The sequence below is a fragment of the Salvelinus namaycush genome, chromosome 23, assembly GCF_016432855.1.
Source record: "Salvelinus namaycush isolate Seneca chromosome 23, SaNama_1.0, whole genome shotgun sequence".
NCBI lineage: Eukaryota > Metazoa > Chordata > Actinopteri > Salmoniformes > Salmonidae > Salvelinus > Salvelinus namaycush.
In genome coordinates, this window is record NC_052329.1 from 19,364,174 (window position 1) to 19,377,010 (window position 12,837).

Consider the following 12,837-nt stretch of genomic DNA (forward strand, 5'->3'; position numbering starts at 1 on the left):
ACGCCATTTGCAGGGAAAGTGTCAAGGAATAGTGTGTTTCAGATAGAGATGGAAGTATTCACACATATACAAACACACATTCATGCACACTCCCTTGACAGTGGCACTTAGTTTGTTTCCAATGAAGATGGAAGTCCTCACACACATGCAATCAAATACACATAGGCATACACCTTCCTGGCCACTCCTCTCCAGAGTGGTTTGTAGCAACCTACTGTCAGTGGGGTGAGAGACTGGCCTCATTATTTATGGGAATGGATATTTAACCGCCCCACCCTGGTTGACTGTACCTGTCTCCGACATCTCTCACTGTTTACCCAGCAGGTTAATGGTTAACCGCCACCTCAGGGACTGTCTATATCCCCATCATCACCTGGCAGCTACACTGTCCTAGGACTTGTCACATTGTCACCTGGAGAAGAACGGAGATAGTCGAATCAATAGCTTCTGCATTTGCTTTAGTCTTCATTTTCATTTTTGGGAAAAGCTCTTAGAAAAACGTTGAATTCAGATACTACTCGTTTATCTGACATATTGAATGCAGTTTTTGATGACAGTGGGCCCAGGTCGCAAACGTCTGAAGAAACGTTATTCACGGGATGCAGAGGCATTTTCAACAGGGTGAAGGCTGTTCACGTCTGAGAGGGATCTGTGAATGATCTGAACTGTTTTCAACAGGGTGAAGGCTGTTCACGTCTGAGAGGGATCTGTGAATGATCTGAACTGTTTTCAACAGGGTGAAGGCTGTTCACGTCTGAGAGGGATCTGTGAATGATCTGAACTGTTTTCAACAGGGTGAAGGCTGTTCATGTCTGAGAGGGATCTGTGAATGATCTGAACTGTTTTCAACAGGGTGAAGGCTGTTCACGTCTGAGAGGGATCTGTGAATGATCTGAACTGTTTTCAACAGGGTGAAGGCTGTTCACGTCTGAGAGGGATCTGTGAATGATCTGAACTGTTTTCAACAGGGTGAAGGCTGTTCACGTCTGAGAGGGATCTGTGAATGATCTGAACTGTTTTCAACAGGGTGCAGGCTGTTCACGTCTGAGAGGGATCTGTGAATGATCTGAACTGTTTTCAACAGTGTGCTGAGGATTATTTTGATTCCCGTTCAGTTTCCTGGAGCTTATTTCTTCTCACTGATTTGGCTAGATGTTGAGTGGGGTTGTGGAAATTGCGTAAGCAGGAAAGGTGTGGAATTTGTTTCTGAATTCCGGGGCACAGATGTAACCAATCACAAGTGAGCCTAATGGCGTGCCAATTGAAACCACAGTGTTTGTTTTGTTGCTTATGTATTTTATCATTGTGTCAACCTCTCACCACTGTGCTGATAGGTTGACTTGCCCAGCTCATGAGAACCAATCTCTGTGCCTGTTTGTCTAGTCTGGTCGTAGTGACTGACAGGGATCTGGTTTCAGGACTGCATTACTGACCTTAAGGGAGAGTTGTGGGGGACAGAGAGTATGCCACAGGGTTCTAGGGGGGTTTTAGTGATAGTAACACCTCTAAATGTGTTAACCCTCCTATGCTATTGCTCTCTAATACCTGAATGGTCAAGGACAACGACAGGGGACATACTCCCAGAGCTACATTGCTCCAACTGCATTAGACTGAGCCGCAAGTCTTGGCATGCGACTCCATGCCGCACCACTCAAGATTAATGGACTTGTTTTTCCTCATGGAGTGTGGAGGTAACTGAAGGTTGTGTGCACATCTGTCCTCTGTAACTCAATCACCTTGTCAGCCAATGAAACGGGACTGCACCGCTTTCCAGTTAGGAAACTATCTCTCTTTCTCTCTCTTTCACTCTGTTTTTCTCTTTACCAAGGATATTTCTTTGCTTTCGCTGCTGGTGTGTCTGAGCTGCGCTCACCAAGGTGCTCTGAGGCGTCTGGATCTGGACAGCGTTACACCCCCTGACCGCACACGCCTAACTGCCAGAGCTGCTATTATAATAAAAGACTTGTGGCCAGGGTTACTAGAGTGCCAACGGCTGAAGGAGAAACGACTGGATTCATGTGGCAGCAGTCAGCCGGGTCCAGCTTTCACACTGAAAGGGAGTAGCACCCATACCAGGTTCAATCACAGCAGTCTCCAAGCCACAGCCACTGGACACACAACAGCTCTGTCTGTTTTTCTGCAGCAGACCTGGACCACTGGATCACCAGCATTGAAATCCACCGTTCTGAGCACCCCACGGGGGCACCACGGGTTTAGGTGTCCGTCTGTGTGTCTGAGGGTAGTGTATGGAGTATGGAGGCTCACAGGGGACTGCCGTCGGACTGGGAGGCAGTGCTGGAGCTGGATGAAGCCCTGGCTGGGTGGCTCCCACAGGATCCGGCCCAGGAAGAGTTTGGGTGGGAGTGGGGCTGGGCCGCCTCGGACCCCCCAAACCAGGACTTGGAGTCAGAGGAGGTCCCTGCAGTAAGTTACTGACCCCCCCCCCCCGAGAGCTGATGCCAGGAGGGGGAGCGGCGGGGAGGGAAGAGGGGGGAGAAGGTTTGGATGGGTGGTTTTTGTACTGTACCTGTGCCAAGAGCATAACTCTGTGGTTCCCTGACCCAATTATATTTTGGCAGGCAAATTAAATGAAGTCAGTAGCTATTTGCATTCCCATAGTATGCATTGACCCTTTCCCTGGACAAAGTAAGAAGGCTGCAGTTTAAGGGGCATAGACAGGCATTTGTTGTGAAAGGGAGGCTCTAATACTCTTGATATTGTAGGCAGTTATAGAGAGTACTTTCTGTGAACATTTCTAGACAGTAAAAATGTCTGGCGCGTAATACATAATTCCAGTCTTCAAAGTTCTCGAATTTATCAAGTTTTCTTGACAGGCACCACTGGTTTTCATTCATAGCTTAACAGAAACATATTATTTCTACCCATTCTGGGCTGTTGTTGTTATATGAGTATTGAACATATAGCTAGATGATGTTAATGTGAACAGTCTGTTGTTTTCCTTCAAGATTGAAGCAGGGAGAGGTTTTTCCCCTGAAGGGATGTCTTTGGTTACTGTATTGGCAGGCATTGTTTCCTGACGCTGTTCCTACTCAAAGACAGCATCTGACTTAGATACATAGAGCACTCACCCCTGCACTCACACTCAGAAGGCGTCTGGCTGTGGGTCACAGCAATACTTCCCTCTTTAAACAAGCCTGTCCTCTGAATCCAGGCCCAAGATAAGATTTACCCAAATGCCTGAGAATGTAACAAGAGAGAATGAATTCCTTTGTGTGAGAATTGAACATTTCTTCTCATGACCTAAACCAACAACCAACCAGACTAGGTTTTATAAGATAAACTATAGCTATAAGGGTTTAACATAGCAGGTTTGATGTGTGTCTTTGTCTCCCTCTGTCCTACATATAAACTGTTGCTGCACAAAAGCACCATTGTGTGTGTTCATACAGTACATTGATGTTACCATATATTGTTGTCTTGGGAATGTGACTCACATTAGGAATGCTCAGGATAATCAAAAGCATGCTTATTGGATGTCCTGATGTGGCAACATGTCAAGAGGGGATCGTGCTTGGTATCAGGTCTGGTTTAAAATGCACTTGTGAAAATGGATATAGTCCAGTGTGTGTATGTGAGCGAGAGAGTGTGTGTTCAGGAATGTATGTGGGAGTCGTCCCTCTCTAAGAGGTTACCATTGTTGCTCTCCGTCTCGCCAGGTGTTGAGCCCCACATATAAACAGCGTAATGAGGACTTCAGGAAGCTCTTCAAGCAGCTACCGGACACAGAGCGACTCATCGTGGGTGAGTTACAAACACAAAGTGCTAGGCCACTAAGGCCAATTAGGTCATCAATATGGTGGATATAGGACCTCAGCTTGGTTTTGGTCAAGTTAGCGTTGGCTGGTTGGAGTCAATTCCATTTAAACTATCAATTCAGGTAATTCATCTTCTGAATGTACTATATTGAAATAGAATTAACCCTGACCTTGATGGGTATATTATGTATTCTTCCTGGGCTCTGATCCTTGGCCTCTGCTGGCAGATTACTCCTGTGCCCTGCAACGAGACATCCTCCTGCAGGGCCGACTCTACCTCTCAGAAAACTGGATCTGTTTTTATAGCAACATCTTCCGCTGGGAAACGCTGGTACGCACTGGGCCTCTACATGGGGATTTCTGTTCTTTTGATCTTATCTATATGTCTCTGGTGTTGGTTAGTTTACAGTATTGAAATGTAATTGGTTGTATTTCTATGGTTTGCAGCACAGTAGATTTTTCAGTATTGTTCAACAGATATATTTTTTTACATGTGTGTGCAGCTGACTGTGAGGCTGAAGGACATCTGCACCATGACAAAGGAGAAGACAGCCCGCCTCATCCCCAACGCCATCCAGGTGTCCACAGACGGTGAGAAGGTAAGACAGGACAGGGACTGGATCTTCGGCATTCACTGACTGAAAGGAGGCTCAAACTTTCTCCTCAGCCTCATTTCAAAGCATATTTTTTTAACTGATACAAACTCATTATTTTAATTCTCTCCCCACAGCACTTTCTCACCTCATTTGGAGCACGGGACAGGACCTACATGATGATGTTCAGGTTGTGGCAGAATGCACTGCTGGACAAAGTAAGCCAGCAACCTCCATTAACCTCATCACAAATAGATCTACATGTTCAGTATATTGCTACTTTTCTTTTCCATTGAATCCAAGTCTCTGCCATTCTGAGTGTCGTCTCTAACCCTGTGCTCTAGCCCTTGTGCCCCAAAGAGCTATGGCACTTTGTCCATCAGTGTTATGGCAACGAGCTTGGCCTGACCAGTGACGACGAGGACTATGTTCCCCCTGACGACGACTTCAACACCATGGGGTGGGTGTGGTTTCCATGGCTACAGATATTAACACTGCCTCATCAATTTCCATGGTTGATTAAGATGCCCTTGATCTGCTGCGGGTTGTTATGAGAGGCTGGCCTCATTACTGAAGTACAGTTGAAGTCAGAAGTTTACATACACTTAGGTTGGAGTCATTAAAACTCGTTTTTCAAATTTCTTATGAACAAACTATAGTTTTGGTAAGTCGGTTAGGGCATCTACTTTGTGCATGACACAAGTAATTTTTCCAACAATTGTTTACAGACAGATTATTTCACTTATAATTCACTGTATCACAATTTCAGTGGGTCAGAAGTTTACATACACTAAGTTGATTGTGCTTTTAACCTTTTCTCAATAGGGGGTGCTGTTTTCACTTTGTAAAAATTTCGTTCCCAAATTAAACTGCCTCGTACTCAATTCTTGCTCGTACAATATGCATATTATTATTACTATTGGATAGAAAACACTCTCTAGTTTCTAAAACCGTTTGAATTATATCTGTGAGTAAAACAGAACTCAAGTTGGAGCAAACTTCCTGTCAGGAAGTGAGAAATCTGAAATCAGGCAGTCTGTTCTAGGGTCAGTTTATTAATTTGCATGTCTTCTATTGGTCGAAATGCACTGCATACGCCTTCCCCTAGATGTCAGCAAGTAGTGAGAATTGGAATGGTGTTGCTAGGCAGATCTGAGACCATATAAAGGGTTTTGGAACGTGGGGTACACTCTTTTCAACATTCGCCATGACGCAAGACAGACCTCAGGATGGCGTTCTGGAAAGCTCTCGTTATAGGCCTTAGATATATCCGGCTCTGATTTTATTCGATATAGGTGTTAAAGACATCATAATGTAGTTATTTTAAACCGAGTTATATCAGTTTATATCAGTATATTGCGATTTTCGGATATTTCTTTGTGCTGCGTTATAGTGAGTTGGGCACGTCTTCACCACATGGCTAATGTTTACTGCTAATTCCAAAGTTGAAGGCGACAATCTACAACCGAGCAACGATTCTTCTGGACAAAGGACAACTTGCCCAAGATTCTGATGGAAGCTCATCAAAAAGTAAGAACTATTTATGATGTTAATTCGTTGTTCTGTTGAAAAATGTGAAACTACTATTCCGCCATTAATTTCGGTGCGGTCTCGCTTTAACGCACGCTGTATGTCGTAGTAACGTTAATTTTAAATATCTAACACAGCGGTTGCATTAAGAACTAATGTATCTTTCATTTGCTGTCCAACCTGTATTTTTTAGTCAAGTTTATGATTAGTTACTGATTAGATTAGGTGCCTCTCCCAAGATTTCTCCCGACATTTTGTTGGCAGCTTGGCTACTATTCTCATTGTATAACCACGATTTGTGCCGCTAAATATGCACATTTTCGAACAAACTCTATATGTATTGTGTAATATGATGTTATAGGACTGTCATCTGAAGAAGTTTGAGAAGGTTAGTGAAAAAATTAATATCTTTTGCTGGTTTATTCGTTATCGCTATTGTTGGCTTGAATCAATGCTGTTGTGTGGTTGGCTATTGTAGTAAGCTAATATAATGCTATATTGTGTTTTCGCTGTAAAACACTTAAAAAATCTGAAATATTGGCTGGATTCACAAGATCTTTGTCTTTCATTTGCTGTACGCTGTGTATTTTTCATAAATGTTTTATGATGAGTATTTAGGTAATTCACGTTGGTCTCTGTAGTTATTCTAGTTGCTTTGGTGAGAGTTGTGATGGTGGCTGCAATGTAAAACTATGATTTATACCTGAAATATGCACATTTTTCTAACAAAACATATGCTATACAATAAATATGTTATCAGACTGTCATCTGATGAAGTTGTTTCTTGGTTAGTGACTATTTATATCTTTATTTGGTCGAATTTGTGATAGCTACCTATGCAGGAAAAAAATGGTGGAAAAAAAAAGTTGTGTCTTTTGCTATCATGGTTAGCTAATAGAAATACATATTGTGTCTTCCCTGTAAAACATTTTAAAAATCAGAAATGATGGCTGGATTCACAAGATGTGTATCTTTCATCTGGTGTCTTGGACTTGTGATTTAATGATATTTAGATGCTAGTATTTACTTGTGGCGCTATGCTAGGCTATGCTAGTTAGCTTTTTTACTGATGAGGGTGCTCCGAGATCCGGGATTGTGTGCAAGTAGAAGTTAAACAGCTTGGAAAATTCCAGAAAATGATGTCATGGCTTTAGAAGCTTCTGATAGGCTAATTGACATAATTTGAGTCAATTGGAGGTGTACCTGTGGATGTATTTCAAGGCCTACCTTCAAACTCAGTGCCTCTTTGCTTGACATCATGGAAAAATCTAAAGAAATCAGCCAAGACCTCAGAAAAGAAATTGTAGACCTCCACAATTCTGGTTCATCCTTGGGAGCAATTTCCAAACGCTTGAATGTACCACGTTCATCTGTACAAACAATAGTACGCAAGTATTAACACCATGGGACCACGCAGCCGTCATACCGCTCAGGAAAGAGACACGTTCTGTCTCCTAGAGATGAACGTACTTTGGTGCGAAAAGTGCAAATCAATCCCAGAACAACAGCAAAGGACCTTGTGAAGATGCTGGAGGAAACAGGTACAAAAGTATCTATATCCACAGTAAAACGAGTCCTATATCGACATAACCTGCAAGGCCGCTCAGCAAGGAAGAAGCCACTGCTCCAAAACCGCCATAAAAAAGCGAGACTACGGTTTGCAATTGCACATGGGGACAAAGATCGTACTTTTTGGAGAAATGTCCTCTGGTCTGATGAAACAAAAATAGAACTGTTTGGCCATAATGAACATTGTTATGTTTGCAGGAAAAAGGGGGATGCTTGCAAGCCGAAGAACACCATCCCAACCGTGAAACACGGGGGTGGCAACATCATGTTGTGGGGGTGCTTTGCTGCAGGAGGGACTGGTGCACTTCACAAAATAGATGGCATCATGAGGTAGGAAAATCATGTGGATATATTGAAGCAACATCTCAAGACATCACTCAGGAAGTTAAAGCTTGGTCGCAAATGGGTCTTCCAAATGGACAATGACCCCAAGCATACTTCCAAAGTTGTGGCAAAATGGCTTAAGGACAACAAAGTCAAGGTATTGGAGTGGCCATCACAAAGCCCTGACCTCAATCCTATAGAACATTTGTGGGCAGAACTGAAAAAGCATGTGCGGGCAAGGAGGCCTATAAACCTGACTCAGTTACACCAGCTCTGTCAGGAGGAATGGGCCAAAATCAACCACTGGGAAGCTTGTGGCTACCCGAAATGTTTGACCCAAGTTAAACAATTTAAAGCTAATGCTACCAAATACTAATTGAGTGTATGTAAACTTCTGACCCACTGGGAATGTGATGAAAGAAACAAAAGCTGAAATAAATAATTATCTCTACTATTATTCTGACATTTCACATTCTTAAAATAAAGTGGTGATCTTAACTGACCTAAGACAGGGAATTCTTACTAGGATTAAATGTCAGGAATTGTGAAAAACTGAGTTTAAATATATTTGGCTAAGGTGTATGTAAACGTCCGACTTCAACTGTACACACTCACACACAAACACACATACACACACAAACACTAACACACAAACACACACACACATACCCCTCTCAGCCCTGCTTCACATCCCTCAGCACTCTGTCCATTATCATGTAAAAGCAATACTCCAGAACTCATAACCCTAACCTCCAGCTGGTCCCTGTTCCCCTACGATGGTGGTGTAGGTTCTGTGAGGAGATCCCTAACGAGGAGAATGAGATCAGTAATGACAACTTGTCTAAGAGCAGTGCCGAGGCCAAGCACGAGGGCAGCCCACCATCCATACACAAGAAATGCATCATCACCAACAGCACCATCAGCTCAACCATCAGCAGCGAGCCCCTCTCTGTGAGTCTCAGCGACATAATAGAGGTCAGAGGTTAAATCAATTACTGTTTTGTGATTTGTTTTGATGGAGGGGAAATGCATTTGTTATTCTGCCTATAGCCTGCATATAGGGAATACAGTTAACTCAACAGAATGTTTTCTGTAATTTGATCACCAGAACTGAATTAACATCAAAAAATGAACACATACCATCCTACTCATAACTATGTACTCTAGTATCCTGCAGTGTATTTCTAGTGACTGACCCCCTCCTCCTCTGTGTCCTAGTTTGACCTCCCTCCAGACGAATACATCGACTGCCTCCCTGACGGGGAGCTGCTGGCCTTGCCCCTGGTGCTGGAGCAGAGGCTAGCGGAGGCCAGCGGCCTGGTGCCCTCAACCTCCCTAGACTTCAACGACAATGAAGACATCCCCACCGAACTCAGCGACTCCTCAGAGACCCACGACGAGGGTACGATTTCAATCTTCCGTCCATTAACAGATTTGCTGCATATATACTGTATATTGCTTGAAACAGGCTCTTCTGTGATGTCACTAAGTTTTGGTAATACTGTCACCATATGATATTATGTCCCCAAAGGCACTTAAATCTAAAGTGCGTTTCCCTTTATGGCTCTCCAGCAGGGGAAGTGCAGGCCTTCCACGATGACCTTAAAGGGAGACAGTACATCGATGAGGTTTACAAGTTCAGTGTGGACAAGATGTACGACATCCTCTTCACAGAATCCCAGTTTATGACCGACTTCATGGAACAGCGCAGGTTCTCTGGTTAGTCAGACATTCTGTTTGTTGGCGTCAGCATCACATTATTGGCTCTTCCATTGGTGTTGTCCTGTGACAATGTAGTGATAGAATGTGTATCCATATAACGCCACACAGATATAGTGTTTCACTCCTGGAAGAAGGACGACGCAGCGGGGAACCAGACGAGAGAGATCATGTACACCATCTCCCTGTCCAACCCGCTGGCCCCCAAGACAGCCACTGTCACAGAGACCCAGACACTGTACAAGGCCAGCCATGAGAGTGAGTGCTACATCATCGATGCTGAGGTCATCACACACGACGTGCCCTACCACGACTACTTCTACACGCTCAACCGTTACATGCTGACACGGGTGGCCAAGAACAAGTGCCGGTTAAGGTGAGGAGGGCCTTATCATAGCAGCTGTTGGAATAACATGTGGCTCTTGAAACTATTAGAAGTTAATTTAGAACACTGCCTGTCTTGTCACTAGGGTGTCCACTGAGCTACGTTACAGAAAACAGCCATGGGGATTAGTGAAGGGCTTCATCGAGAAGAACTTCTGGAGCGGGCTGGATGAGAACTTCCGCCATCTTGGTAAGTTCCTCTACCAGCTATTAAGTCTGTCACACCAAATGTTCAGCAACATTTAATCTGATGACCGTAAACCATCCTAATGTATGAAAGTAAAAACTGCTTCTGTGTGCCCTGTCAGAGTTGGAGCTGTCGAAGGTGGAGGATGTGGTGTTGGAGTCGGCCCGGCCCTCTCCCAAGGTCAAGGTGGTGAAGACGTCTGTGAGGCGGAGGAAAAGACCACTGGTCCAACTACGGAGCCAGCACCTGGACGACGCCCTCCTCAGCCCTGTCACCACGCCAACCAACGACGAGGTCATCCACCGCATCAAACATGTGGGCGTGACAGGTCAGATGGCAGGGGAACACTTTTAATACTCTTATACACTGTTCATTCTTATACACTTTCATAAGGTACATACATACATTACATGCACTCATATACATTTCCACAACTGTATATTGTGTTAAATATATCAAGTTGACCCTATCTGTGTTTGGTCTGCCCCCCTCAGGTTCCACTCAGACCAGGCACATGCCTGAGCAACTCCCTGGAGGCTTTGCCCTCTACAGTGTCTCCAAACTGCTGCTCATCATCAGCTTTGTGTGAGTGCACTCTATCTCACACACACTCCTACACACACACACACACACACATACAGTATACACACTCATTTTCAGATCCATCTTCGTAATTTGTGTTTCATTTTGTAGTCGTCTCAGTTCAACTCTCTTTGAAATCTTTAGTAGTTAGCAAAAATCTGATTCTGGGTTAAACATTTGTTTGTTTTTGTTTGTGTTCTGAATTTGATTCCTCTCTCCTCTCCTCTCCTTTTATTGCTTGCCATAGGATCTGTCTAAGGTACATCTGTCTAATGATAAACCACTTAGCCCTGACTAGGAAACATACTCCTCCCTCATTGTAACTGGTTCATTAACCTTTTACTGTAATGGGCTAAATCAGGGTGTTTCTTGGTAGTCTTAAACAAATGTACTTTGAAACAAAAATATACACCTCACACACATGGTTATGGGCTTACAAAAAAGAAGACACCTGTACCATGTCAGATATAGAGTTGAAGTGTCTTCAATTCTGAGTTTGCATCCCAACATTATACTTTTATACCAAAAGTATGTGAAAACCTGCTCGTCGAACATCTCATTCCAAAATCATGGGCATTACTATGGATTTGGTCCCCCCTTTGCTGCCAAAACAGCTTCCACTCTTCTGGGAAGTCTTTCCACTAGATGTTGGAAAATTGCTGGGGGGACTTGCTTCCATTAAGCCACAAGAGCATTGGTGAGGTCGGGCACTGATGTTGGGCGATTAGGCCTGGCTCGAATTCGGCATTCTAATTCATCCCAAGGGTGTTCATGGGGTTAAGGTCAGGGCTCTGTACAGGCCAGTCAAGTTCTTCCACACAGATCTCAACAAACCATTTCTGTATGGACCTAACTTTGTGCAGGGGGCATGTCATGCTGAAACAGGAAAAAACTGTTGCCACAAAGTTGGAAACACAGAATGGTCTAGGTCATTGTATGCTGTAGCGTTAAGATTACCCTTCAATGGAACTAATGGGCCTAGCCTGAACCATGAAAAACAGCCCTAGACCATTATGCCTCCTCCTCCAAACTTTACAGCTGGCAGTATGCATTGGGGCAGGTAGCATTCTCCTGGCATCCGCCATACCCAGATTTGTCTGTCAGACTGCCAGACTCCAGAGAAAGCGTTTCCACTGCTCCAGCGTCCAATGACGGAAAGATCCAGCTTGGCATTGCGCATGGTGATCTTAGGCTTGTGTGCAGCTGCTCGGCCATGGAAACCCATTTCATGAAGCTCCCGACGAACAGTTATTTTGCTGACGTTGCTTCCAGAGACCGTTTGGAACTCGGTAGTGAGTGTTGCAACCGAACACAGATGATTATTACATGCTACTCGCTTCAGCACTCGGCGGTGTCGTTCTGTGAGCTTGTGTGGCCTACCACTTCGCGTCTGAGCCGTTGTTGCTCCTAGACATTTCCACCTTACAATAGCAGCACTTACTGTTGACCGGGGCAACTTTAGCAGGGCAGAAATTTGACCAACTGACTTGTTGGAAAGGTGGCATCCTATGACAGTGCCACGTTGAAAGTCACTGATCTCTTAAGTAAGGCCATTCTACAGCCAATGTTTGCATGGCTTTGTGCTCGATTTTATACACCTGTCAGCACCTGGTGTGGCCGAAATAGCCGAATCCTCTAATTTGAAGGGGTGTCCACATACTTTTGGGGTGTCCACATACATATATAGTGTACGTCACAGAAGACTGAAATAACAAAACCGCTTGACATAGAAACACCGGATTTTTGGCGTAATTTTTTATTTTTTTTATTAATTATGAAATTATTACAAATATTAATAACATTCCACCCATGAAGCCACTAAGTCACTTGACTGCAGAAAATGGCTGCTGAATATACAGACTAAGGCACCTCTGTATCTTTCATTACTCATCTTCTTTCCTTTGTCCCTTACATTCTTCTGTTTTCCTCTCCACCCTCAGCCTGGTTTTGCTGGTGTTGCTCAACATGATGCTGTTCTATAAGCTGTGGATGCTGGAGTATTCTGCACATCCTCTTACCACCTGGCAAGGGCTGCGGATACATGAGAAGTACGCTAACCATCTATAGGTTTTTAGTGTTGTGCCTATTGCCTACATAATACTCGAATTTATATGACTGTGTACTTAGTCAAACCCAGACGGGATATGTCTGTTTAGTTTTACTTGACAACCAC

At 44.0% G+C, this 12,837-nt stretch overlaps 1 protein-coding gene across 1 annotated transcript in view; it reads left to right on the forward strand.

Annotated features, from left to right (window-relative positions):
- Positions 1-420: 420 nt before the first annotated feature.
- LOC120018140 (protein Aster-B-like) overlaps positions 421-12,837 on the forward strand; it is a 14,772-nt gene continuing 2,355 nt past the window's right edge. Inside the window, exons 1-14 of the mRNA XM_038961154.1 lie at positions 421-2,424; positions 3,678-3,762; positions 4,004-4,107; positions 4,280-4,375; positions 4,507-4,587; positions 4,714-4,829; positions 8,581-8,767; positions 9,011-9,194; positions 9,365-9,511; positions 9,623-9,887; positions 9,982-10,085; positions 10,204-10,410; positions 10,577-10,667; positions 12,605-12,712. Coding sequence (XP_038817082.1) covers positions 2,254-2,424; positions 3,678-3,762; positions 4,004-4,107; positions 4,280-4,375; positions 4,507-4,587; positions 4,714-4,829; positions 8,581-8,767; positions 9,011-9,194; positions 9,365-9,511; positions 9,623-9,887; positions 9,982-10,085; positions 10,204-10,410; positions 10,577-10,667; positions 12,605-12,712 — 1,946 coding nt within the window. The 5' untranslated portion in view covers positions 421-2,253. The remainder of the gene's footprint in view (positions 2,425-3,677; positions 3,763-4,003; positions 4,108-4,279; positions 4,376-4,506; positions 4,588-4,713; positions 4,830-8,580; positions 8,768-9,010; positions 9,195-9,364; positions 9,512-9,622; positions 9,888-9,981; positions 10,086-10,203; positions 10,411-10,576; positions 10,668-12,604; positions 12,713-12,837) is intronic.